The sequence below is a fragment of the Bufo bufo genome, chromosome 5 (assembly GCF_905171765.1).
Source record: "Bufo bufo chromosome 5, aBufBuf1.1, whole genome shotgun sequence".
NCBI lineage: Eukaryota > Metazoa > Chordata > Amphibia > Anura > Bufonidae > Bufo > Bufo bufo.
Window position 1 is genome coordinate 429866338 of NC_053393.1, and position 20134 is coordinate 429886471.

The following is a 20134-nucleotide window of genomic DNA, read 5'->3' on the forward strand; positions in this document are numbered from 1 at the left end:
AAAAATCATAATATATTTAAAAATGGTTCATACCTTGTCAATACTTATATACATACATGGAGCTGGCACAATTTCAACATACATAAAGAAGTATTTCATACGAGTTTTCCCTTTTTATATAGTTTACGAAGTGAGAGATGGAGAATGCCAACATTTAGGTGCAGCAAGTTCCTACTGTCATGGTAGCAAGTTATGATAGGCTAGCATTCACACATATCTAATGCACGGAGGATTTACATGTCCAGGTGTATTCATGTGTGTCTACATAAGTCTGAATAAGACAGGACTCTACTATTGCAGTATATTGTACTATTGCAGTGCTTGAATATTTGGGTGCATCAGTGCTTCTATGTACACAATGAAATAAAATATATACAAGAAGAAAATATCTCCTTAGTCATCGCTGTCGCTTCCCGATTCACTTAGCTGTAGGTCATTTCCTATTAGAAAAAAAAAGGAAGAGCTGGTTATCTCACTCCTCACATATCGGTATATGTTGAGCCAAGAGGAAAGGTAAGGAACGATACATCTGTCCATGTCAGTGGGACACACTGGAACCCCTAATCAACCCGAGATAAATCATTGTCCTCCCAGCCACCCTGGACAGTGGCACTACAGGTTCCCGCAGCCAGATTCACACTGACATTTCATGAAAACAGGACCTCTGCTCTTGAAATGGGTGTGGGTCCTGCACTCACTGTATTTTTAGTTTTATAAGACGCGCTTTTCCCCCCCAAAAGTGAGGGGGGAAATGGCTGTGCGTCTTATAAAGCGAATACTAGGGAGCTCTTCCATTATGGAAGAGCTCACTAGTATGCATTAGGTCCTGGGAGCGGGGAGTGATGAGCTGCGAGTGCTTACGTTACCCTCACTGGTCTTCCTTCCTGGAGGCAGCGTTGCACAGTCCTGACCGCATACAGCGCCAGAATGTAGTGCACGCACTATGACCTGACGCTGCACGCAGTCGGGTGACAACGCAACGTGGGCCGGAGAAGACAGGAGCAGAGACCGCCAGATGTGGAGAGGAGTGTGCAGGAGCGGTGAGAGGAGTTTTTTATTTTAATCTGATCTGAGGTCTAATGGTGTTCTACCAAGGAACTCTGATTAGGGGTCGGACATTGTGGGCTGATCTAAGGTCTGATAGGGGTCTGATGTGATGTTTCGATATGGGGGTCTGATGTGATGTTTCGATATGGGGGTCTGATGTGATGTCTCGATATGGGGGTCTGATGTGATGTCTCGATATGGGGGTCTGATGTGATGTCTCGATATGGGGGTCTGATGTGATGTCTCGATATGGGGGTCTGATGTGATGTCCCGATATTTTTAGAGGGTCTAATCTAAGGAACTGATATGATGATAAATATTTTATTCTTATTTTCCTCCTCTAAAACATGGGGTGCATCTTATCAGGTGCGTCTTATAAAGCGAAAATTATGGTATTTTAAGAACTGGGGTCCTGTTTTAATGAAATCCCTGTGGTAAATCTAGCTGCTGGAACCCGTAGTGCTACTCTCCATTCAGATGAATAAAAGAAGTGGTCGCTTATGTGCCCGTGTCCATTTACTTCTATGGGAGCTCTCAAACCAGCCAGGAAAACCTGTTTGACAGTTTTTTGAAACACCCATACAAATAAATGGAGAAAGCCACAAGCCATATGTGCGGACACCTCTCTTCAGGGGAAACCAGTTCTGAAGCTAGGCGTAGGTCCCAGAGGTGGGATGCGCATATAAATCAGACATTGATGGCATGTCCTGTGGATGTGCCATAAATGTCTAAAAAAAATAAATAAATAATGTGACGTCTAAAACCTCCACCAATAATAAGAAAAGGGGTCCTGCCCCCACCAACCCACACACAAATATGAATAGAGTGGTGGTCGAACATGCATGCTGCCATTCCAATCATCTCTAAGTTTAAATCTTAGGACACCCCTTTAACTTTCTCATTTAAGTACTATAAAACGCTGAGGTCATTTGCTATTACTATTTTACAGTTTTTCATGTGCACTTTGGATACCTAATGAATGTGACATAATTGCATGTATTTCCAGATTACTATTTTCACTCTCCTGACACGTAAAGAAAAACTTCATCTGACTGTGATTTACTATGAGAACAGCAGGGGGCTCTACTTACGTAGCGTGTTCATCAGCTGGTTGCTTCCCTGGGGTCTGTTGGTGCCATTGGCGGTGGGCGTTCTGTTGCTGTACTGCTGAGAGGGTGATGTGCGAGTGTCATCTTCTCCACCGCTGCTAGAGCTGTCATCATCACTCCCCGAGGAGCTTCCAGATTCAGAGGAGCTGCCACTGCTGCTGCTCATTTGCTCAATAATCTCCACCTCCGCCCTCAGTTCTAGTGTGGAGAGAAGAGTCTCGTCATTAGCCTTAAGGCTCATTCACATGAACGTGTGCTGCCCGTTTCCATATTGCGGACCGCATTTGCGGATCCGCAATACACGGGCACCGTTCCGTGGTCATTCCACATCACGGATGCGGACCCATTCATTTCAATGGGTCCGCAAATCCGGAGCTGTGTAGAACGGAACGGAACACTACGGAAGCACTACGGAGTGCTTTCTGGGGTTCCGTTCCGTGCTTCCGCACCACAAAAAGATAGAACTTGTTCTATCTTTTTTGCGGAACGGAAAGATCGCGGATCCATTTAAGTGAATGGGTCTGCGATCCCCATGCGCCTGCCCCACAGACGGTGCCTGTGCACTGCGGACCGCAATTTGCGATCCACAGCACGGGCACAGCCTTCACACGTTCGTGTGAACGAGCCCTTAGAAGTAAATATTCCTATTAGTGCTGGGCCAGCAGAAAGCCCAGATTACTTTGTTGCACTGTCCACCTAGTTGGGTCTATTATCCGTGACATTCATGCTTCTGTACCCTCTATATTAGAATTGTATACAAGTGGAGTGCCCTCTTTTATAATTTACTGGAGGTCCAACTGGAATGATCTGAAGGGAATACAGTGGATGTATACATTATGTAAGTCATGTGTATACCAAAAAGACACAGGCTTCTGGTGTACAAAAGCAGCTATTCCAAGACTAAAATAACAAGGACGCTGGTATGCTCTAAGCATGGACTGGACTGATTTACCTTGCATAATGTAAACAGATTAGATAATTCCATTAAACAGATATCTGCTCCCAGCCAAAATAGCAAACCTCACGGACATGTCCATCCTCCCATCTTTGAGAATAACGCCTTTGAAAGGCCATGTCCGGCTGGCGAGAGGATAACTACAGTGTTTCTTATTGGGATTGCTGAGAAGAGGTTGAGAAAAAGTGCAGCTGAAATTTCATTACAAGGGGGTTTGTCTTTAGCCAGTTGCCTTACAGCGAGAGGCAGGTCTGTTCTGAGGTTTATGAAAAGTAAGGGAGGAAACACTTGTAAATTTTCTCCTTTCACTTCTAAGAGAGTTCCAACAATGGCCGAGTGGACTGACTTGGTCATTTTCAGAACTCCCATGGAAGTGAATGGAGAGAGCAGTGTATGCATGGGCATCTCCTCTCCACTCACAGCAGCCATGGTGTACGGTTTACTGATCATGCAGGCACAGTCTTACACTGAAGAGTTTTGCCTGAATTTGGCTTCTATGTACAGTCCAGATAGTGTAAGTAGAATGGTTTCCAATGTACAATGCACAAGTGTGCCCTCTTACCCCTTTTAATGTCATCCAGCTGAGGTTCGGGAGAAGGGTGATCCTTCAGGGGGGAAGTTTTAGGACCTGCAGAAGGTTTTGATGGGGTTTTAAACTGTGTAGATGGCTGTGAAGATCGGGCTGATTGCTGCTCTATCCGGGCTTGAATCTTGCTGCTGCCCTCAGCCCTAAAAGAAAAAAAGATCAAATACAAATTGTATATTTTTATGCTTATTTATTAAAACCTTCAAATTTCATTGCTGAAGATATAATTACCGTATTTTCCGGCGTATAAGACGACTTTCTAACACTAGAAACTCTTTTCAAAAGTCGGGGGTCGTCCTATACGCCGGGTATACTCAGATCCGATGGTATATTCTAACCCCCAGGCGTTCCCATGGTGACAGGGACGCTTGCCTGGGGGTTAGAATATACAGGGACCCATGGCTCAGAGGAGTATACATTTATTAACTGTAATCCGTAACTTTAACTTTAAATCAGCGCTCAGTGGATGGCACTGTCATGGGGGGGATGGGGGGGATCTGTGGATGACACATGGGGGGGGGATCTGTGGATGACACATGGGGAGGGGGATCTGTGGATGGCACTGTTTAGGAGGGATCTGTGGATGGCACTGTTATGGGGAGGGGGATCTTTGGATGGCACTGTCATGGGGGGGAGATGTGGATGGCACTGTTATGGGGAGGGGGATCTGTGGATGGCACTGTTATGGGGAGGGGGATCTGTGGATGGCACTGTTATGGGGAGGGGGGTCTGTGGATGGCACTGTTTAGGAGGGATCTGTGGATGACACTGTCATGGGGTGGATCTGTGAATGTCACATTTAGCATAAGATGCTATATAGTGTCATCCACTGATCTCCCTCCCCATAACAGTGCCATCCACAGATCCCCCTCCTCATAACAGTGCCATCCACAGATCCCCCTCCTCATAACAGTGCCATCCACAGATCCCCCTCCTCATAACAGTGCCATCCACAGATCCCCCTCCTCATAACAGTGCCATCCACAGATCCCAGTCAGTTCCCTGGACTGGAGAAGATCGTCTTGAGGACAGGGAGGGCTGGGTATTCAGGGGTAGTCTTATACGGCGAGTATAGCCCAAACCCTATATTTTGAATGGAAAAGTTGGGGGTCGTCTTATACGCCCAGTCGTCTTATACGCCGGAAAATACGGTAGTCAATGGCTGCTTCCCTGGGCAATCATAGCTGAATATCAGGAGTCAAAGCAGTTTTTAATTCTAGTGGCATGAAACCTAGATCTGCCTCTCGCAATGAAATCACCTCCAAGCTTCTCAAACAATGCCCAAATCGGCAAACTTAAAGAGGTTGTCACACAGTGGATACCAATCGGCTATCCACAAGATAGATGGGGGCACCATCGCAGGGAAAAGGAACCCACTGATCACTAGAATGATCTAGTAATCGGTAGGGATCTCAGTGATCAGATGCAGTTTTTCGTTTAGATAGTTTCACAAATCCTCATATTTGAGCTTGGAAAACACTAATAAATTCCAACTGTTAAAGGAGTATGCTGGGTCTTAAAGGGATTTTCTGAGACTTTAGAACTGATGACCTATCCTCAGGATAGTCCGAAAGAAAACAGTCAGCCCTCCGTGTTTCCAATGGCGTGGTGCACGTGTCTTGAGTCGGCGTCCCCGGAACAAAATGTGAAGACAAGACTGGCACTCACTGGTAAGTTGCAATTTCTTTTGATTTTAATTGTCACATAATAATACAATTGTGACGCGTTTCGGCTCTAAGTATGAGCCTTTCTCAAACTCAGTTTGAGAAATGCTCATACTTAGAGCCGAAACGCGTCACAATTGTATTATTATGTGACAAATAAAGACAAAAGAAATTGCAATTTACCAGTGAGTGCCGTTCTTGTCTTTACATACTATCCTCAGGATAGGTCATGGGTATCTGACACCAGGGACCCCAGCCGATCAGCTGTTTGAGAAGGCAGCAAGCTAATGCTAAATATCCTTTACATACATACGCTGCACTGCTAAGTAATATTTTTGTGGGCTGTGCAATATGAAATATATAACACAGTTCCACGTATTCTTCCCTAGGATAACAAAACTCCTTGTGTACACGTACCTGGATGAATTAAAATCTGAAATGAAAAGATGCATGTCCAGGTGGAAGGTTAGATTCCCGCAGCTGTATTCAAGATCAATTACTTGGAAACTAGACTTTATTTAATCAGTGACAATAATAAGCTAAAAAATAATAATAATAAAGCGGAGGGTCAATTATTGTAGAACCCATCGTTCATTTCATTCAGGGATTAGCACTGTGCCATAGAGAGCCCGGGGCCAATTAGCTCTACCTTGTTTTCTTGACTTGTATACTGCTGCTGAGCTTCTCCAGGACATATTCCCCTGTGTCATGGTTGATGATCAGCACGCAGTCCTTCTGGTACGGTCGTTTGTTTCCTTTGAATACCGTCATAGGAGGAGTAGAACCCTGAAATACATAGCAGGTAGTCCACAGATGTGATAATATAGCTAATGTGTCCACTGCCTGACATTGTCTTTAACCCCTTCAAGACCAAGCCAGTTTTCACCATAAGGAGCAAGCCACATTTTGCAAATCTGACATGTGTCACTTTATGTGGTAATAACTCTGGAACGCTTTTACTTATCCAAGCCATTCGGAGATTGTTTTCTCGTGACATATTGTACTTCATGTTAGTGGTAAATTTGAGTCAATATGTTTCACCAATATTTATAACAAATTCCAAAATGTACAGAAAATGTTTTAAAGTCTCTGCTTTTAAAGCAGATTGTGATACCTCATAAAATAGTTGTTACTGTACATTTCTCAGATGTCTACTTCATGTTCGCATCATTTAGAAAAATGTCATTTTAATTTTTAGGAAGTTAGAAGGCTAAGCAATTCTTAAGATTTTTAAGAAAATGAACTTACTTTTTAAGGACCAGTTCAGTTATGGAGTCGCTTTGTGGTAAAAACCACCCATAAATGACACCATTTTAGAAAACTAAACCAATAGTGTCAGCGGCTCACCTGTTTCAGACCTTGGAGTAGGTGCTCACTCCAGGGCGTATCCGTCGCCCAAGTGAATAAAGTTTTGTAGTACCCTGTTACTACAAAACATTTTAGAAACTACACCCTTCAAGTTATTCAAAAATGATTTTACAAACTTTGTTAACCCCTTAGGTGTTCCTCAAGAAATAAAGGAAAATGGAGGTGAAATTTAAAAATTTTACTTTTTTGCAGATTTTCCATTTTAATCAATTTTTTCCTGTAACACAGCAAGGGTTAACTCAATATTTATTACCCTGATTCTGCAGTTTACAGAAACACCCCATATGTGGTCGTAAACTGTATGGGCACACGGAAGGGCGCAGAGGGAAAGGAGCGCTATATGGATTTTGGAGGGCAGATGTCGCTGGAATAATTTTATGTTGCCATGTCACATTTGAAGACCCCCTGATGCACCCCTAGAGTAGAAACGTCAAAAAAGTTACCCCATTTTGTAAATTACGGGATGAGATGACAGTTTTATTGGTATTATTTTGGGGTACATATAATTTTTCATTGCTCGATATTATGCTTTTTGTGAGGCAACGTAACAAAAAAATGGCTGTTGTGGTACACTTTTTATTTTTTGTTTTCTTACGGAATTCTCCTGACAGGATAGATCATGTGTTCTTTTTATAGAGCAGGTTGATACGGACAATACCAAATATGTGTATTTTTTTGTTGTTTCAGTTTTACATAATAAAGCATTTTTAAAAACAAAAATAATGTTTTTGCGTCTTCATTTTTAAAAGCTACATTTCTTATATTTTTATGCCGATTGTCTTGTGCAGGGGCTCTTTTTTTTGCAGGAAGAGCTGACTTTTAATTGGTACCATTTTTGGGTACGTATGATTTTTTGATCATTCAATATGACACTTTTTTGGTGCAAGTTGACCAAAAATGGCTATTTTGGCACAGTTTTTATTTATTTTTTAACAGCGTTCACCTGAGTGGGTAGATCATGTGATATTTTTATAGAGCAGACCATTACGGACGTAGCAATACCTAATATCTTTTAATTTTTATTTCAGTTTTGTACAATAAAAGCATTTATGAAAACAAAATCATGTTTTTTGTGTCACCATGTTTTTTGTGACTGCAAGCTATATTTTTATTTATTTTTTCTGCCGATCATCTTTTTGCGGAAACAGTTGACGTTTTTATAGGTACTATTTTTGGGTACGTATGATTTTTTTGATCACTCAATATTACACTTTTTGTGGCAAAGTGATATTTTTATAGCGCAGGTCATTACGGACGTGGAGATACTTAACATCTACTTTTTTTTATGTATCTCAGTTTTACTATAAAAGCATTTTTTTAAGAAAAAGAAAATCATGTTTTAGTGTCTCTATTTTCTGTAAGCCATATTTTTTATACCTTTTGGGCGATTGTCCTTTGTAGGGGGCTCATTTTTTGCGGGAAGAGATGACAGTTTGATTGGTACCATTTTGGGGTGTGTAACTTTTTGATCGCTTGGAATTACACTTTTTGTGATGAAGGTGACAAATTTTTTTTCTTCATTTTTTAAACAGTATTTATTTTTTATTTATTTTTACGGCATTCACCTGAGGCAGTAGATCATGTGATATTTTTATAGAGCAGGTAATTACGGACGTGGCGATATCTAATATGTCTACTTTTTATGAATTTATTTCAGTTTTATAATATAAATACATTTTTGAAGAAAAAAAATCATGTTTTAGTTTCTGAAAGCCATTTTTTTTTTTCGGGGAGATTGTCTTATGTAGGGGCTCATTTTTTGCGGAAAAAGATGACTGTTTGATTAGTACCATTTTTGGGTACATATGTCTTTTTGACCGCTTGGAATTACACTTTTTCTGATGTAAGGTGACAAAAAAATGGCTCAAATTTTTTTATTATAAAAAAACACTTTTTTCACTTTCATTTTTTACTTTTTATATTTGTCCCACTGTGGGACGTCACCTTTTCAGGGTTTGATCCCTGTTTCAATTGAGTACAATACATTCTGTACATTATATTGCACAGTAAGACGCTGACAAGTTGCCTAGGAGACCGAGCCTGCAGGCTGGATCTCCTGGGCTTCCGTAGCTGGCAGGCTCCAATGTCATGGCAACCATCGGCCCCCTGTCAGCGCAACGTGGGGGGAGGGGGCGATGGAGTCAGAGGGAGCCCTCTCCCTCTGCAAACCCCGCACGTGCTGACCGCAGCATGTGAAAGGGTTAATCCGCAGGCATCTCCACATACAGCGATGCCAGCGGATGCAGCAGGAGCCCAGCTATCAGTAACAGCCGGGCCTGTACATGCAAGTGAGGATGAAGCAAGAAACCGCATTCCCTCACGTACATGTACGTGATTGGGTTAGGGCCGTTCTACTTGGGGCAATTATCAGGAAGGTGCGTTCCCAGAAACACTCATTCCTGATAACTGCGCAGCTCTAACTCAGTAAGGAAAATCTCATCATCATTTATACTAATGTTATAATCCACATCAGTAGGGTCATGATCTTAAAATAAAAAAAATTAAAAAACACGGATAATCCCTTTCATAAAATGGTGAATTTATTGCACTGTATACACAATTCCCTAATACTGGCGTATTCCTACCGTAGGGGCCATTTACAGCAGCCTGTATTCTGAATAAAGTTCGCCATACACCTTAGATATGCTCATTCAACCAACAGCTAACCCTCTCTACCCCCATACACATACATGTACATTCGGCTGGGTCAAGTGTGCATGTGTTCTCAATAGAAGAGAGTACAAGCTCCCTGCCGGACACCTCTGGTGGCAACTCATCTGCCTTCAGATTACATGTGAAAAATCTAAGCGCTCAATCCTTCTTTCTCTTGATATTTGCTGTCGGCAGAGAGTCGGGACACTGCCATACACAGTAGATAGTTATCTTATGTGTACGGCCACTTTAAGAAGCGGAAGGCACACACAGAACAGCCGTGATGTGCGACAACGGATGTGTAAATTAACCCTTAATAGTAAAAGGAAGAACAGATGAGGGGCTTGCTGTGTGCCTAGCAATTAACCGTTTCACCTTGGATACGCGCAGCCACTAATGACCTATAGGCATCCAAGAAAACAATGCCTTAGAGACAAAGCCCGGCTAGAAATCCGCAGGGAGGATGAAATGGCACAGGTGGAGAGCAGAAATAGATGCTGATACCACAGGGAGGTTTACCGCAGCCACGTACAGAATTACTGATTCCAGCACAATAAAGTTTTTTTTTTTTCTTTAAGTGAAGATTCGGTTGGGAGGCTCTTTATATTAGGAAACTGCTTGTAATGCAATTCCCCAACACAGTAATATTAATATGGGAATCTGATAACACAGCATGGCAGACATTGTGGAAAAGCTACCAGCAGAACCCGGCCATTTACGTAACCTATATGCTGTAAATAGCACAGGGGCCGCCGTTATGTGCCGGAAAGTCAGAGCAGACCCTTTAAAGGGAACCTCCCAAAAGCAAACAGGGAATCTGATTTTCCTGCCCTGATCAATCGCTGACACTGATTGCAGAGGAAGCTATTAGAGAGGTTCTCCGGATTATTATTATTTTTTTTACTAAATCCTTGAGTCCTCTCACCTGTGGGCGATAAAATTGTTTCCTCAGAACTTAGGCCAGGTCTACACGACGACATTTGTCGCGTGACAATTTTTATAATGGTAGTCTATACTGTCGCACTGCAACATGCGACATGCTGCAGCTGCGACGCGACAGTCGCAAAAAATCCATTCGAGATGGATTTTTCCTGCGACTGTCGTGTCGCAGTTGCAGCATGTCGCAGTGTGACGCCATAGGCTACCATTATTAAAATTGTCGCGCAACATTGTTGCGACAAATGTTGCAGTGTAGTTGTGCCCTATCTTTCGCGCGACAAATATCGTCGTGTAGACCTAGCCTTACACGTCCGTCGCCCCACTGACGCTGCTAAGTACTGAGGAAACAATTTAGTGTGTGTATTCACACATCAGTGGTTTTCCACGGACCGGGGGTCCAAGGTGGCGCCACAAAAGTAGGCCCTATTTTGTCCGTGATTATGGATCCCTCACATTATAGTCTATGGGTCCATAAAAACCATGGACACTATCTGTGTTTAGGCTGTGGTTTTTACAAAACATTGGTAGGAGATGCTCTGGAATTTTCAGCCTAGCAGTGTCTGTGAAATACAGATGAAACATGGAGGGCAAAAAATGGACAAACAGATCCTTCAAGGACACCTTCATTGATGAACCACTGACCATGTTGTCACGGATGTTATCACTGACATGGATGTGTAAGATGAGAAGAACCCCGCAGACTTTGTCACATGACTGCTGTGACTTCTAGATCTGATGCTGCATACAGAACCCCCCAAGCATGTGGTCAGTTTTCCATCCAACGTAGGGACTCCCAGTGCAGAGTAAATGGGAGCACCAGGAATGTGAATGGTCAATGGAGAAAGGTACTATGCACACATCAGACGTTAAAGGGAACCTGTCATCAACTTTATGCTATCCCTACTAACGGCAGAATAAAGTAGAGACAGGTGAGTTGATTTCAGCGGTCTGTCATTAGTAAGTGGTTGCCGAGAACCAACATCACAATCATTGCAGACTGGGCCTGGAAAAGAGTCACGGCCACCTGAGAAGAGTCCTGGTTAGTCATGAATTCCTGCTCTCCTGCCCACCTGCTGATGACTGACCGTCTTCTACCTAGTTGTCTCTCTTTCTCTCTAGGAGAGAACTGCCAATCATCAGCAGATGGGCGAGAGTACAGGAGATTATGAATAACCGGGACTCTTCTCAGGAAGATCTGACTCTTTTCAAGGCCTGGGCTGCAATGATTATGATGCTGGTTCTCAGCAACCACTTACTTTTAGCTCATGAGTGACACACCGCTGACATCAGCATTTCTGTCACTATTTTATGCCGCCCTCAGTGAGGTCAGCATAACGTTGATGACAGGTTCTATTTAACTATCTGTCCAGGAGGGGGAATTTTCTGACAGTTCTGTGGCGGTTCTCCCCTTTATGCAGGAATTGCTCAGATGACACATGCACAAGTATAGCTTAAGAAGTGATTCCATAACATACACTGTGCAAAATTCATTCCCCTCACAAACAGGACCAATCTGATCATAAAGAGGAGACGCAGGAAATTCTAACCTCCTGCCAGACCCTTGTGCCTAAAACAAAAGGATATTAAAAAAACGAACACTTACCCAGAAATCCATGATCCGGCGCCAGACCTACTTACAGCATGGAGATCCAGTCTTGTCGTCTGCAGGCCGTGCCTTCAGTAATACCCTGAAGAAACATCAGGCTGCTTGGCAAGCAGAGCAGATGGGTACTTACTCATTAGGGAGTCTGAACAACTCCCCACTGACTAATTACGATGGGAGCTGTCCTTGCCTATGACAGCACATATAGTATGACATAACATTGTGCCCGGCATCACTCAATTATCCGCACAGAAACACGTCACTTACTGGGATATGTGGCAAAGTAATGGTAACTTCGTCTCCTTTTCCAACTTGCAGTTCTCCTTCACAAGATGTGTCGATGGATGCCGGCTTGAAATCATCTAGAAAAACAGCAGAAGGGCTGTTTCAGAGGAGCAAGTCCATTGCGAAAATCGCGCTCCGTGTACGAGGGTTATCCTCCGTTCTGAACCGCATTATACTGGTTTATAAAGCGGTGTGCCTCTGCTGGACCTTCTACAGGATCATACTGACATAAAGCTGTCAGTGTGATCCTGTAGAAGTAAAGTCATGCACAGGCACATGGCATTATAAACCAGAATGGAGGATCACACTCGTACACTGAGCGCAATTCCCACAATGGACTCGCTCGTGTAAACCAGCCCTCAGGGTTCCAAATTCCAGGGGGGCGGCACAGATCATACCAGGGATCTGCATAAATAGCAATGCTCTAATACAGTGTCAGACATAAGAGTAATCCAGGGGTCATCTGGTTAGATCACCTATCCACAGGATAGGGGTTAACAGATCGGTGGGGCTCAGACCACTGCATCCGTCGCCGACCACAAAAACTGTAGCCCCCATAGCCCAAAATGAATGGAGTGACTGGTCGAGCGTGCAAACTCATTCTCTGTGGGATTCTGGGAGTTTTGCACTATTTCCAATAGTCCTATAAAGATGAATGGAGGGGCAGTATGCATGCTCCATTTATTTTGGGGGTTTATCCTAGGTTTGAATCTGACCAAGGAGGACATCTGCGTGGAGCTTGTATGTTCTCCCCATGTTTGTGTGGGTTTCCTCCCGCACTCTATAGATATACTGATAGGGAACTTGGATTGTGAGCTCCATTGGGACAGCTTGATGATAATGTCTGTAAAGCGCTGCGGAATATGTCAGCGCTACATAAAATGAATGAAATAAATAAATGTATCCCTTATCCTGTGGATAGGAGATAACCTGAATACCTCTTACATGCGGTATAATGCTATATCTGTTCGTGTATCACCAGTTGTGCCCTCTGTAGGCTCCAGCGCTAATGGTCCCTAGCTGCACGCAGAGGAGATCTTGCTCTCCTGTATCTGTCACACACCCTGATCAGCAGCAACACAGGACATTATACAGCAGTAACAAGCAGTGTAGCTGTGAATCCAGCACTGGGGTGAGAAGGAAAGGCTACTTTCACACTCGCATTTTGGCTTTCCGTTTGTGAGATCTGTTTCAGGGCTCTCACAAGCGGTCAGTTTTGCCCTAATGCATTCTGAATGGAAAAGGATCCGCTCAGAATGCATCAGTTTGCCTCCGTTCCGTCTCCATTTCGCTTTGGAGGTGGACAGCAAAACGCTGCTTGCAGCGTTTTAGTGTCCGCCTGACGATGCGGAGGCAAACGGATCCGTTTTCTATTGTGCCAAATTGTGTCAGTGAAAACGGATCCGTCCCCATTGACTTACATTGTGTGTCAGGACGGATCCGTTTTCACTGACACAATTTGGCACAATAGAAAACGGATCCGTCCTCCATTGACTTTCAATGGTGTTCAAGACGGATCCGTCTTGGCTGTGTTACAGATAGTAGAAACTGATCCGTTCTGAATGGATGCAGACGTTTGTATTATCTGAACGGATCAGTCTGTGCAGATCCATGACGGATCCGCACCAAACACGAGTGTGAAAGTAGCCTAAAAAACTTACTAGATGCAGCAGCAGTTTCTCTGGGTATCGGTGTTTCTCTTATTAGGCCCAGTTCACACTTCAGTTATTTGGTCAGTTATTTCCATCAGTTATTGTGAGCCCAAACCAGTGGTGAAGCCTCCACAGTGATCAGATGTAATGGAAAGATCTGCACCCGTTCTGTATTTTTCCCCACACCTGGTTTTGGCTCAGAATAACTGATGGAAGTAATTTAACAAATAACTGAAGTGTGAACTCAGCCTTATTGCAGCTCCCCCCTCCTGTTGTCCTTCCCGTCTCCATAGACTTCTATGGGCAGCATATAACCTGATCCCTCAGTCAGCTGATAGTCTGGCTCATCTCTCAAGACTCATTTTACCAGTGAATTGAGGCTGAATGTTCAGTGCAGGAGGGAGAAGAAGACGTGGCTGATAAATGGAGAAAGAGCATTTTTCGCTCATAAGATATACTACAAACTTTTATCTGCATGAATTTACACTTGTGGGGGAGCGTCCCCAAAGCTTTAAACGCATTCCTCTGCTACCAGTTAAAAATGGCTGCACATCCTGAGCAGTCTTGATAATCTTGTGCATACACCGTTCCTTCAAGTATTGGCGCCTGCGCAGATGATATGGCTATGAACCTGCATCAACGAATTTGCATGCACCGCTGAAATCGCTAACTGCGCGGCGCACGCACAATCGCGAATTTATTTTTACTGGCATATCATTATCGCTGCGCGCTGATGCTCGTAGTGACAGCGCATGCGCCAGATGTCTATGCGAACCATGTTAATCTGCCGCCACAGAAGGAGAATTTGTTCAGGTGAAACGTAACGGTTCGTTCATCACTACAAAGTTTCTTGTAGTCAGTTTGTAATGTCTGGGAAAGGACGCATAAGAACAAGTCTACTGGCAAAATACAAGCTACGCTCTCACTACGGCACCGGAGATGTCACCCGTATCAGCCATCCATATTCCAGCCGTCGTGTCTGACAGAAGATAAACCAGACTATGCGGAACATGTAACTACAATATAGTACACACACTACCAGACAGCGCCCATATAATACCGCCATCTGTGTCCGAGACAGTGCCAGGAGTCACTACTAATGCACAGGCGTCCTGCAGTGTTATATGACACCATAGCGAGGCGAAGGAACCGCAGGGCGCTGGCACCAGCCATATCAGGACGTGCAGACGGCACATTTATAGATTCAGGGTGTATTGGCCTTTCACAGTAGTACTACTTAAAGGGGCACTCCGGCTGTTTGAAGTTAGGAGAGGGGATAACTGTTTGATTGGCGAGGGTCAAATGGGCTGGACTAACATAAACCCAGCCCATAGTGCAGGTGTTCCCAGACAGGGCGTTTCCAGGGGCCCCTATTTTACCAAGTATGTTATCTCCTGGACTCCCATAGAAACAGTTGGAGTGGCAGCATGCCCAAACAGGCGGTAACAAGTCCCCATGGGGTCCCAGCTGTACAACCCCCACCAGTCTAATAGAAAATCCCCTATGGCTATTGTTTTGTACTCAGGCTGGCACTAGAGATGGGGGCGCTCAGACGGGCACAATGGATTTTCCGCACTACCCATGGGAGCCTAGGCCATGCATTGTGCAGAATAGCTTTATACCAGCCTCACCATATAGTGAAAGGTATATATTCTAAGGGGGCACTCCACTCACGATCCACAATACGCCAATGGCAGAATGACATCAGCAACGTGACGTAGCTCGCTGGTGAACAATAAACAAAGCTGACGTCACTGGCAGAGGCAGCGCGTGATTGGCAGAAGACACGTGACGTCACGACCCGGTACTCACAGCGCACTGTGTGGAAGGAGGAGCGCGGCTTCTTCTCGAAGCTCTCTCCTAACCTCAGCCCGTGTTCCTCCCGGTCCAAAGGCGGTGGGGGTGGCGTCCCGTTCATTGCTCCAAGGAGTGGCGAGCTATGCAGGTAATAGCATCAACAAAACGGTAAGTGCGTCTTTCTTCGAGCGCTCCGGTTGCGCAGACGCAGTAGTGTCCAGAGCGCAGCGCAGGGTTCCCTGCAGGCACAACGTAGTTAGTGACGCGCTCAGCGATGTCATAGAGTCCGGCCTTCAGTACAGAGTGTCAGTGTGCTGCGGCGGGGATATTCCGCAGAAACCTGGCGTGGCCCCGCATAGTTCCGTTACATGGACATTGATATTGCGTTTCAGTAGTAACTGACTTTTCTGTTGGAACGTTCAAGAGTTTTTAAGAGGTTTTCCTAGTTTTATGTAAATGAATTTTAAGGAATGTAAGTTAAGCAGCCTTCTTATGTACGTTGCCTTCCCATTATAATAATTTCTGTATCGGGGGCGGACTGTGAACGTAAAGTACGAGGCTGAAGTTGGTTTCTTATTCGTCCAGTTTCTTATACATTACTATGACAAATAAACCTTTTTTTCTCTTATTCCTCTGCAGTAAATCAGTTTTTTTCTACATAAATGTTAAATATTATTTGTGAACAATCAGATTAATAAAAAAAAATCTAGATTATTTGTGTTTTTACTAAAAAAAACGATAGTGAAAAATGGATGAAAAAATATGCATTTTGAATAAGTAACTGAGGAATTTAAGAGGTTAAACGCTTTTGGGCCACTGATCTAAGGGTGGAAATATAAAGAGTAAGGACCCCTCCATAACACCCAACTGTACCCAGCCTGGCCCAAACTGTGGATTGGCAAGAAAACAGGTGCCAACCTTGCCAACTATATACATTTTCAGCATTTTGAATAAGTAACAGGAATTTAAGGGGTTAAATGCCGTTGGGCCACTGATCTAAGGGTGGAAATATAAAGAGTAAGGACCCTTCCACACAGTGCATTTCTCTGGAAAAAAAAATAACATGTTGGGGAGATTTATTAACACCTGTCCATAGAAAAGTTGCTGAGTTGTCCATAGCAACCAATCAGATCGCTTCGTTCATTAATAACAAGGACTCTACAAAATAAAAGAAGCGATCTGATTGGTTTATGTTCAACTCATCAACTTTTCCTTTGGACAGATTTTGATAAATCTCCCCCGTTATCTGTAGGTCCATATATTTACAACAATACAATATAGGTCTTGTTTTAATCCACAGTTTGGGCCAGGCTGGATACATTTGGGTGTTATGGAGGGGTCCTTACTCTTTATATTTCCACCCTTAGATTAGTGGCCCAACAGCGTTTAACCCCTTAAAATCACCAGTTACTTATTCAAAATGCAGAAAATGTATATAGTTGGCAAGGTTGGCACCTGTTTTCCTGCCAATCCACAGTTTGGGCCAGGCTGGATACAGTTGGGTATTATGGAGGGGCCCTTACTCTATATATTTCCACCCTTAGATTAGTGGCCCAACAGCGTTTAACCCCTTATATTCCTCAGTTACTTATTCAAAATGCTGAAAATGTATATAGTTGGCACCTGTTTTCCTGCCAATCCACAGTTTGGGCCAGGCTGGATACAGTTGGGTGTTATGGAGGGGCCCTTACTCTTTATATTTTAACCCTTTGATTAGTGGCCCAACGGCGTTTAACCCCTTATATTCCTCAGTTACTTATTCAAAATGCATATTTTTTCATCCATTTTTCAGTAAAAACACCAATAATGTAGATTTTTTTTTTTTATTAATCTGATTGTTCACAAATAATATTTAACATTTATGTAGAAAAAAACAGATTTACTGCAGAGGAATAAGAGGAAAAAAGGTTTATTTGTCATAGTAATGTATAAGAAACTGACGAATAAGAAACCAACTTCAGTGAATAAGAAACTGGACGAATAAGAAACCAACTTCAGCCTCGTACTTAAAGTGGCCCTCGAAAAAATACTAAAAGTGGCCCCTTTTTGTAGTCTGGTCCAAATTGATGGAAGGCAGGGCCAACAATACCATACTGTGGCACATTATACCACCCCAATAGAGCCTACAGAACATAATACGTCCCCCAAAAACTTCCACTGGCCGGCTGTGAGGAGGAGGGCTCATGTGGACCCCTGGGCACCGGCCAATCCGCCCCTGCTCCTCATGGTGTCAGTGACTGATAGCAGCATACGTATATCGCAGCTGATTATGGGGGCAGTAATTAATTGCTAGTTTCCATTCACCAAAGGCAAGCAGAGTTCTTGAAAATACATGTATTGGAAATTTATTATAAACTAGTAGAACTTTTTATTATACGTGATTCCAGGGGTCGACTATTCCTTAGGAAATGTTTTAATTAACGGTGCACCCCTGAACAAAACCTGTAGGGTTGCCTCAAGCTGATATTTTAGTGCCCCTGCCGGTATAACTGGATGGATTCTTACTAATGAGCTCTTCCATTGTGGAGCGCTCAGTAGTACAGCCTTTAACTTTGGGGCCGGGCCCACGGGGGGGGGGGGGCACTGATGGGGGCATTAGTATCACTGATGGGGGCATTAGTATCACTGGGGGGGCACTGATGGGGGCATTAATATTACTGGGGGAGGCACTGATGGGGGCATTAATATTACTGGGGGGGCACTGATGGGGGCATTAGTATCACTGATGGGGGCATTAGTATCACTGGGGGGGCACTGATGGGGGCCATTAATATTACTGGGGGAGGCACTGATGGGGGCATTAATATTACTGGGGGAGGCACTGATGGGGGCATTAATATTACTGGGGGAGGCACTGATTGGGACATTAATATTACTGGGGGAGGCACTGATGGGGGCATTAATATTACTGGGGGAGGCACTGATGGGGGCATTAATATTACTGGGGGGGCACTGATGGCATTAGTATCACTGATGGGGGCATTAGTATCACTGGGGGGGCACTGATGGGGGCATTAATATTACTGGGGGAGGCACTGATGGGGGCATTAATATTACTGGGGGGCACTGATGGGGGCATTAGTATCACTGATGGGGGCATTAGTATCACTGGGAGGGCACTGATGGGGGCATTAATATTACTGGGGGAGGCACTGATGGGGGCATTAATATTACTGGGGGAGGCACTGATGGGGGCATTAGTATCACTGATGGGGGCATTGATGGGGGCATTAATATTACTGGGGGAGGCACTGATGGGGGCATTAATATTACTGGGGGAGGCACTGATGGGGGCATTAATATTACTGGGGGAGGCACTGATGGGGGCATTAATATTACTGGGGGGGCACTGATGGTGGCATTAGTATCACTGATGGGGGCATTAGTATCACTGGGGGGGCACTGATGGGGGCATTAATATTACTGGGGGAGGCACTGATGGGGGCATTAATATTACTGGGGGAGGCACTGATGGGGGCATTAATATTACTGGGGGGGCACTGATGGGGGCATTAGTATCACTGATGGGGGCATTAGTATCACTAGGGGGGCACTGATGGGGGCATTAATATTACTGGGGGAGGCACTGATGGGGGCATTAATATTACTGGGGGAGGCACTGATGGGGGCATTAATATTACTGGGGGAGGCACTGATGGGGGCATTAATATTACTGGGGAGGCACTGATGGGGGCATTAATATTACTGGGGGGGCACTGGGGGCATTAGTATCACTGGGGGGGCACTGATGGGGGCATTAGTATCACTGGGGGCATTAGTATCACTGATGGGGCACTGATGGGGGCATTAGTATCACTGGGGGGGCACTGATGGGGGCATTAGTATCACTGGGGGGGCACTGATGGGGGCATTAGTATCACTGGGGGGGCACTGATGGGGGCATTAGTATCACTGGGGGGGCACTGATGGGGGGCATTAGTATCACTGGGGGGCACTGATGGGGGCATTAATACCGGGAGCCACGTTATGACGTATTGACTTAACACCCTGTGTTAAGCCATGCCCCGACAACCACACACGCCTTTGGAGTGTGGCTTAACTTGGTCGATATTTTTTATTCGGAAAGGTGGCAACCCTAAGCAGAAGGCATCAGATGCTGGCAGAGAATGCCGTCTTATGGATGCTGAGCCTACCACTTTCCAATCTTTTTATAGCCCAGGGAGATGTAATAAATGTCTGATCTTTGGACCCCAACCATCACTAGAATAGGTGGACAGATCCTCCACACTGAAGTGGAGTAATGGCAGTCGAGCGTGCACACTTCTACTCCATTCAAAGTCTTTGGGACTGGCGGAGAGAGCTGAGCACTGTACTCTATTGTCTCTGCCAGTTCCATAAGCTTTTTATGGGGCAGCACACCAGGCATGCTGTGAAGAGAAACCCATGTGGCCTTGGCGATCAGACATTTATCAACTGTCCTTTAAATAGGTGATAAATGTCCATCTTGGGACAACCC

General features: G+C 44.4%; 2 protein-coding genes across 3 annotated transcripts in view; one reads left to right on the forward strand and one right to left on the reverse strand.

Moving 5' to 3' along the window:
• EAF1 (ELL associated factor 1) lies at nucleotides 1-15923 on the reverse strand. The gene is made up of 6 exons (XM_040433476.1): nucleotides 15673-15923; nucleotides 12191-12285; nucleotides 6011-6147; nucleotides 3674-3840; nucleotides 2139-2354; nucleotides 1-440 (listed from the first exon to the last, which is right to left on the reverse strand). Exons 1-6 carry the CDS (start codon nucleotides 15776-15778, stop codon nucleotides 394-396), a joined length of 768 nt encoding a protein of 255 aa, XP_040289410.1. The 5' UTR covers nucleotides 15779-15923; the 3' UTR covers nucleotides 1-393.
• METTL6 (methyltransferase like 6) overlaps nucleotides 15670-20134 on the forward strand; it is a 24403-nt gene continuing 19938 nt past the window's right edge. The window contains exon 1 of one of the 2 annotated variants that reach the window (XM_040433474.1): nucleotides 15670-15805. The gene's annotated coding sequence lies outside the window, so the exon portion shown is untranslated. Of the gene's footprint in view, nucleotides 15806-15996; nucleotides 16130-20134 lie in introns of those variants that run through there. The other variant, XM_040433475.1, reaches the window with a different exon arrangement.

What these genes read in the sequence shown, in the direction of transcription:
- EAF1 (XM_040433476.1), bottom strand. Translation starts at nt 15,778, where the DNA reads ATGAACGGGACGCCACCCCCACCGCCTTTGGACCGGGAGGAACACGGG. An exon ending in ATACAAGTCAAGAAAACAAG is followed by an intron (nt 3,841 to 6,010) that starts GTAGAGCTAATT and finishes TTTTTCTTTTAG; the next exon opens with GGCTGAGGGCAGCAGCAAGA. An exon ending in GCTGGATGACATTAAAAGGG is followed by an intron (nt 2,355 to 3,673) that starts GTAAGAGGGCAC and finishes TCTCCACACTAG; the next exon opens with AACTGAGGGCGGAGGTGGAG.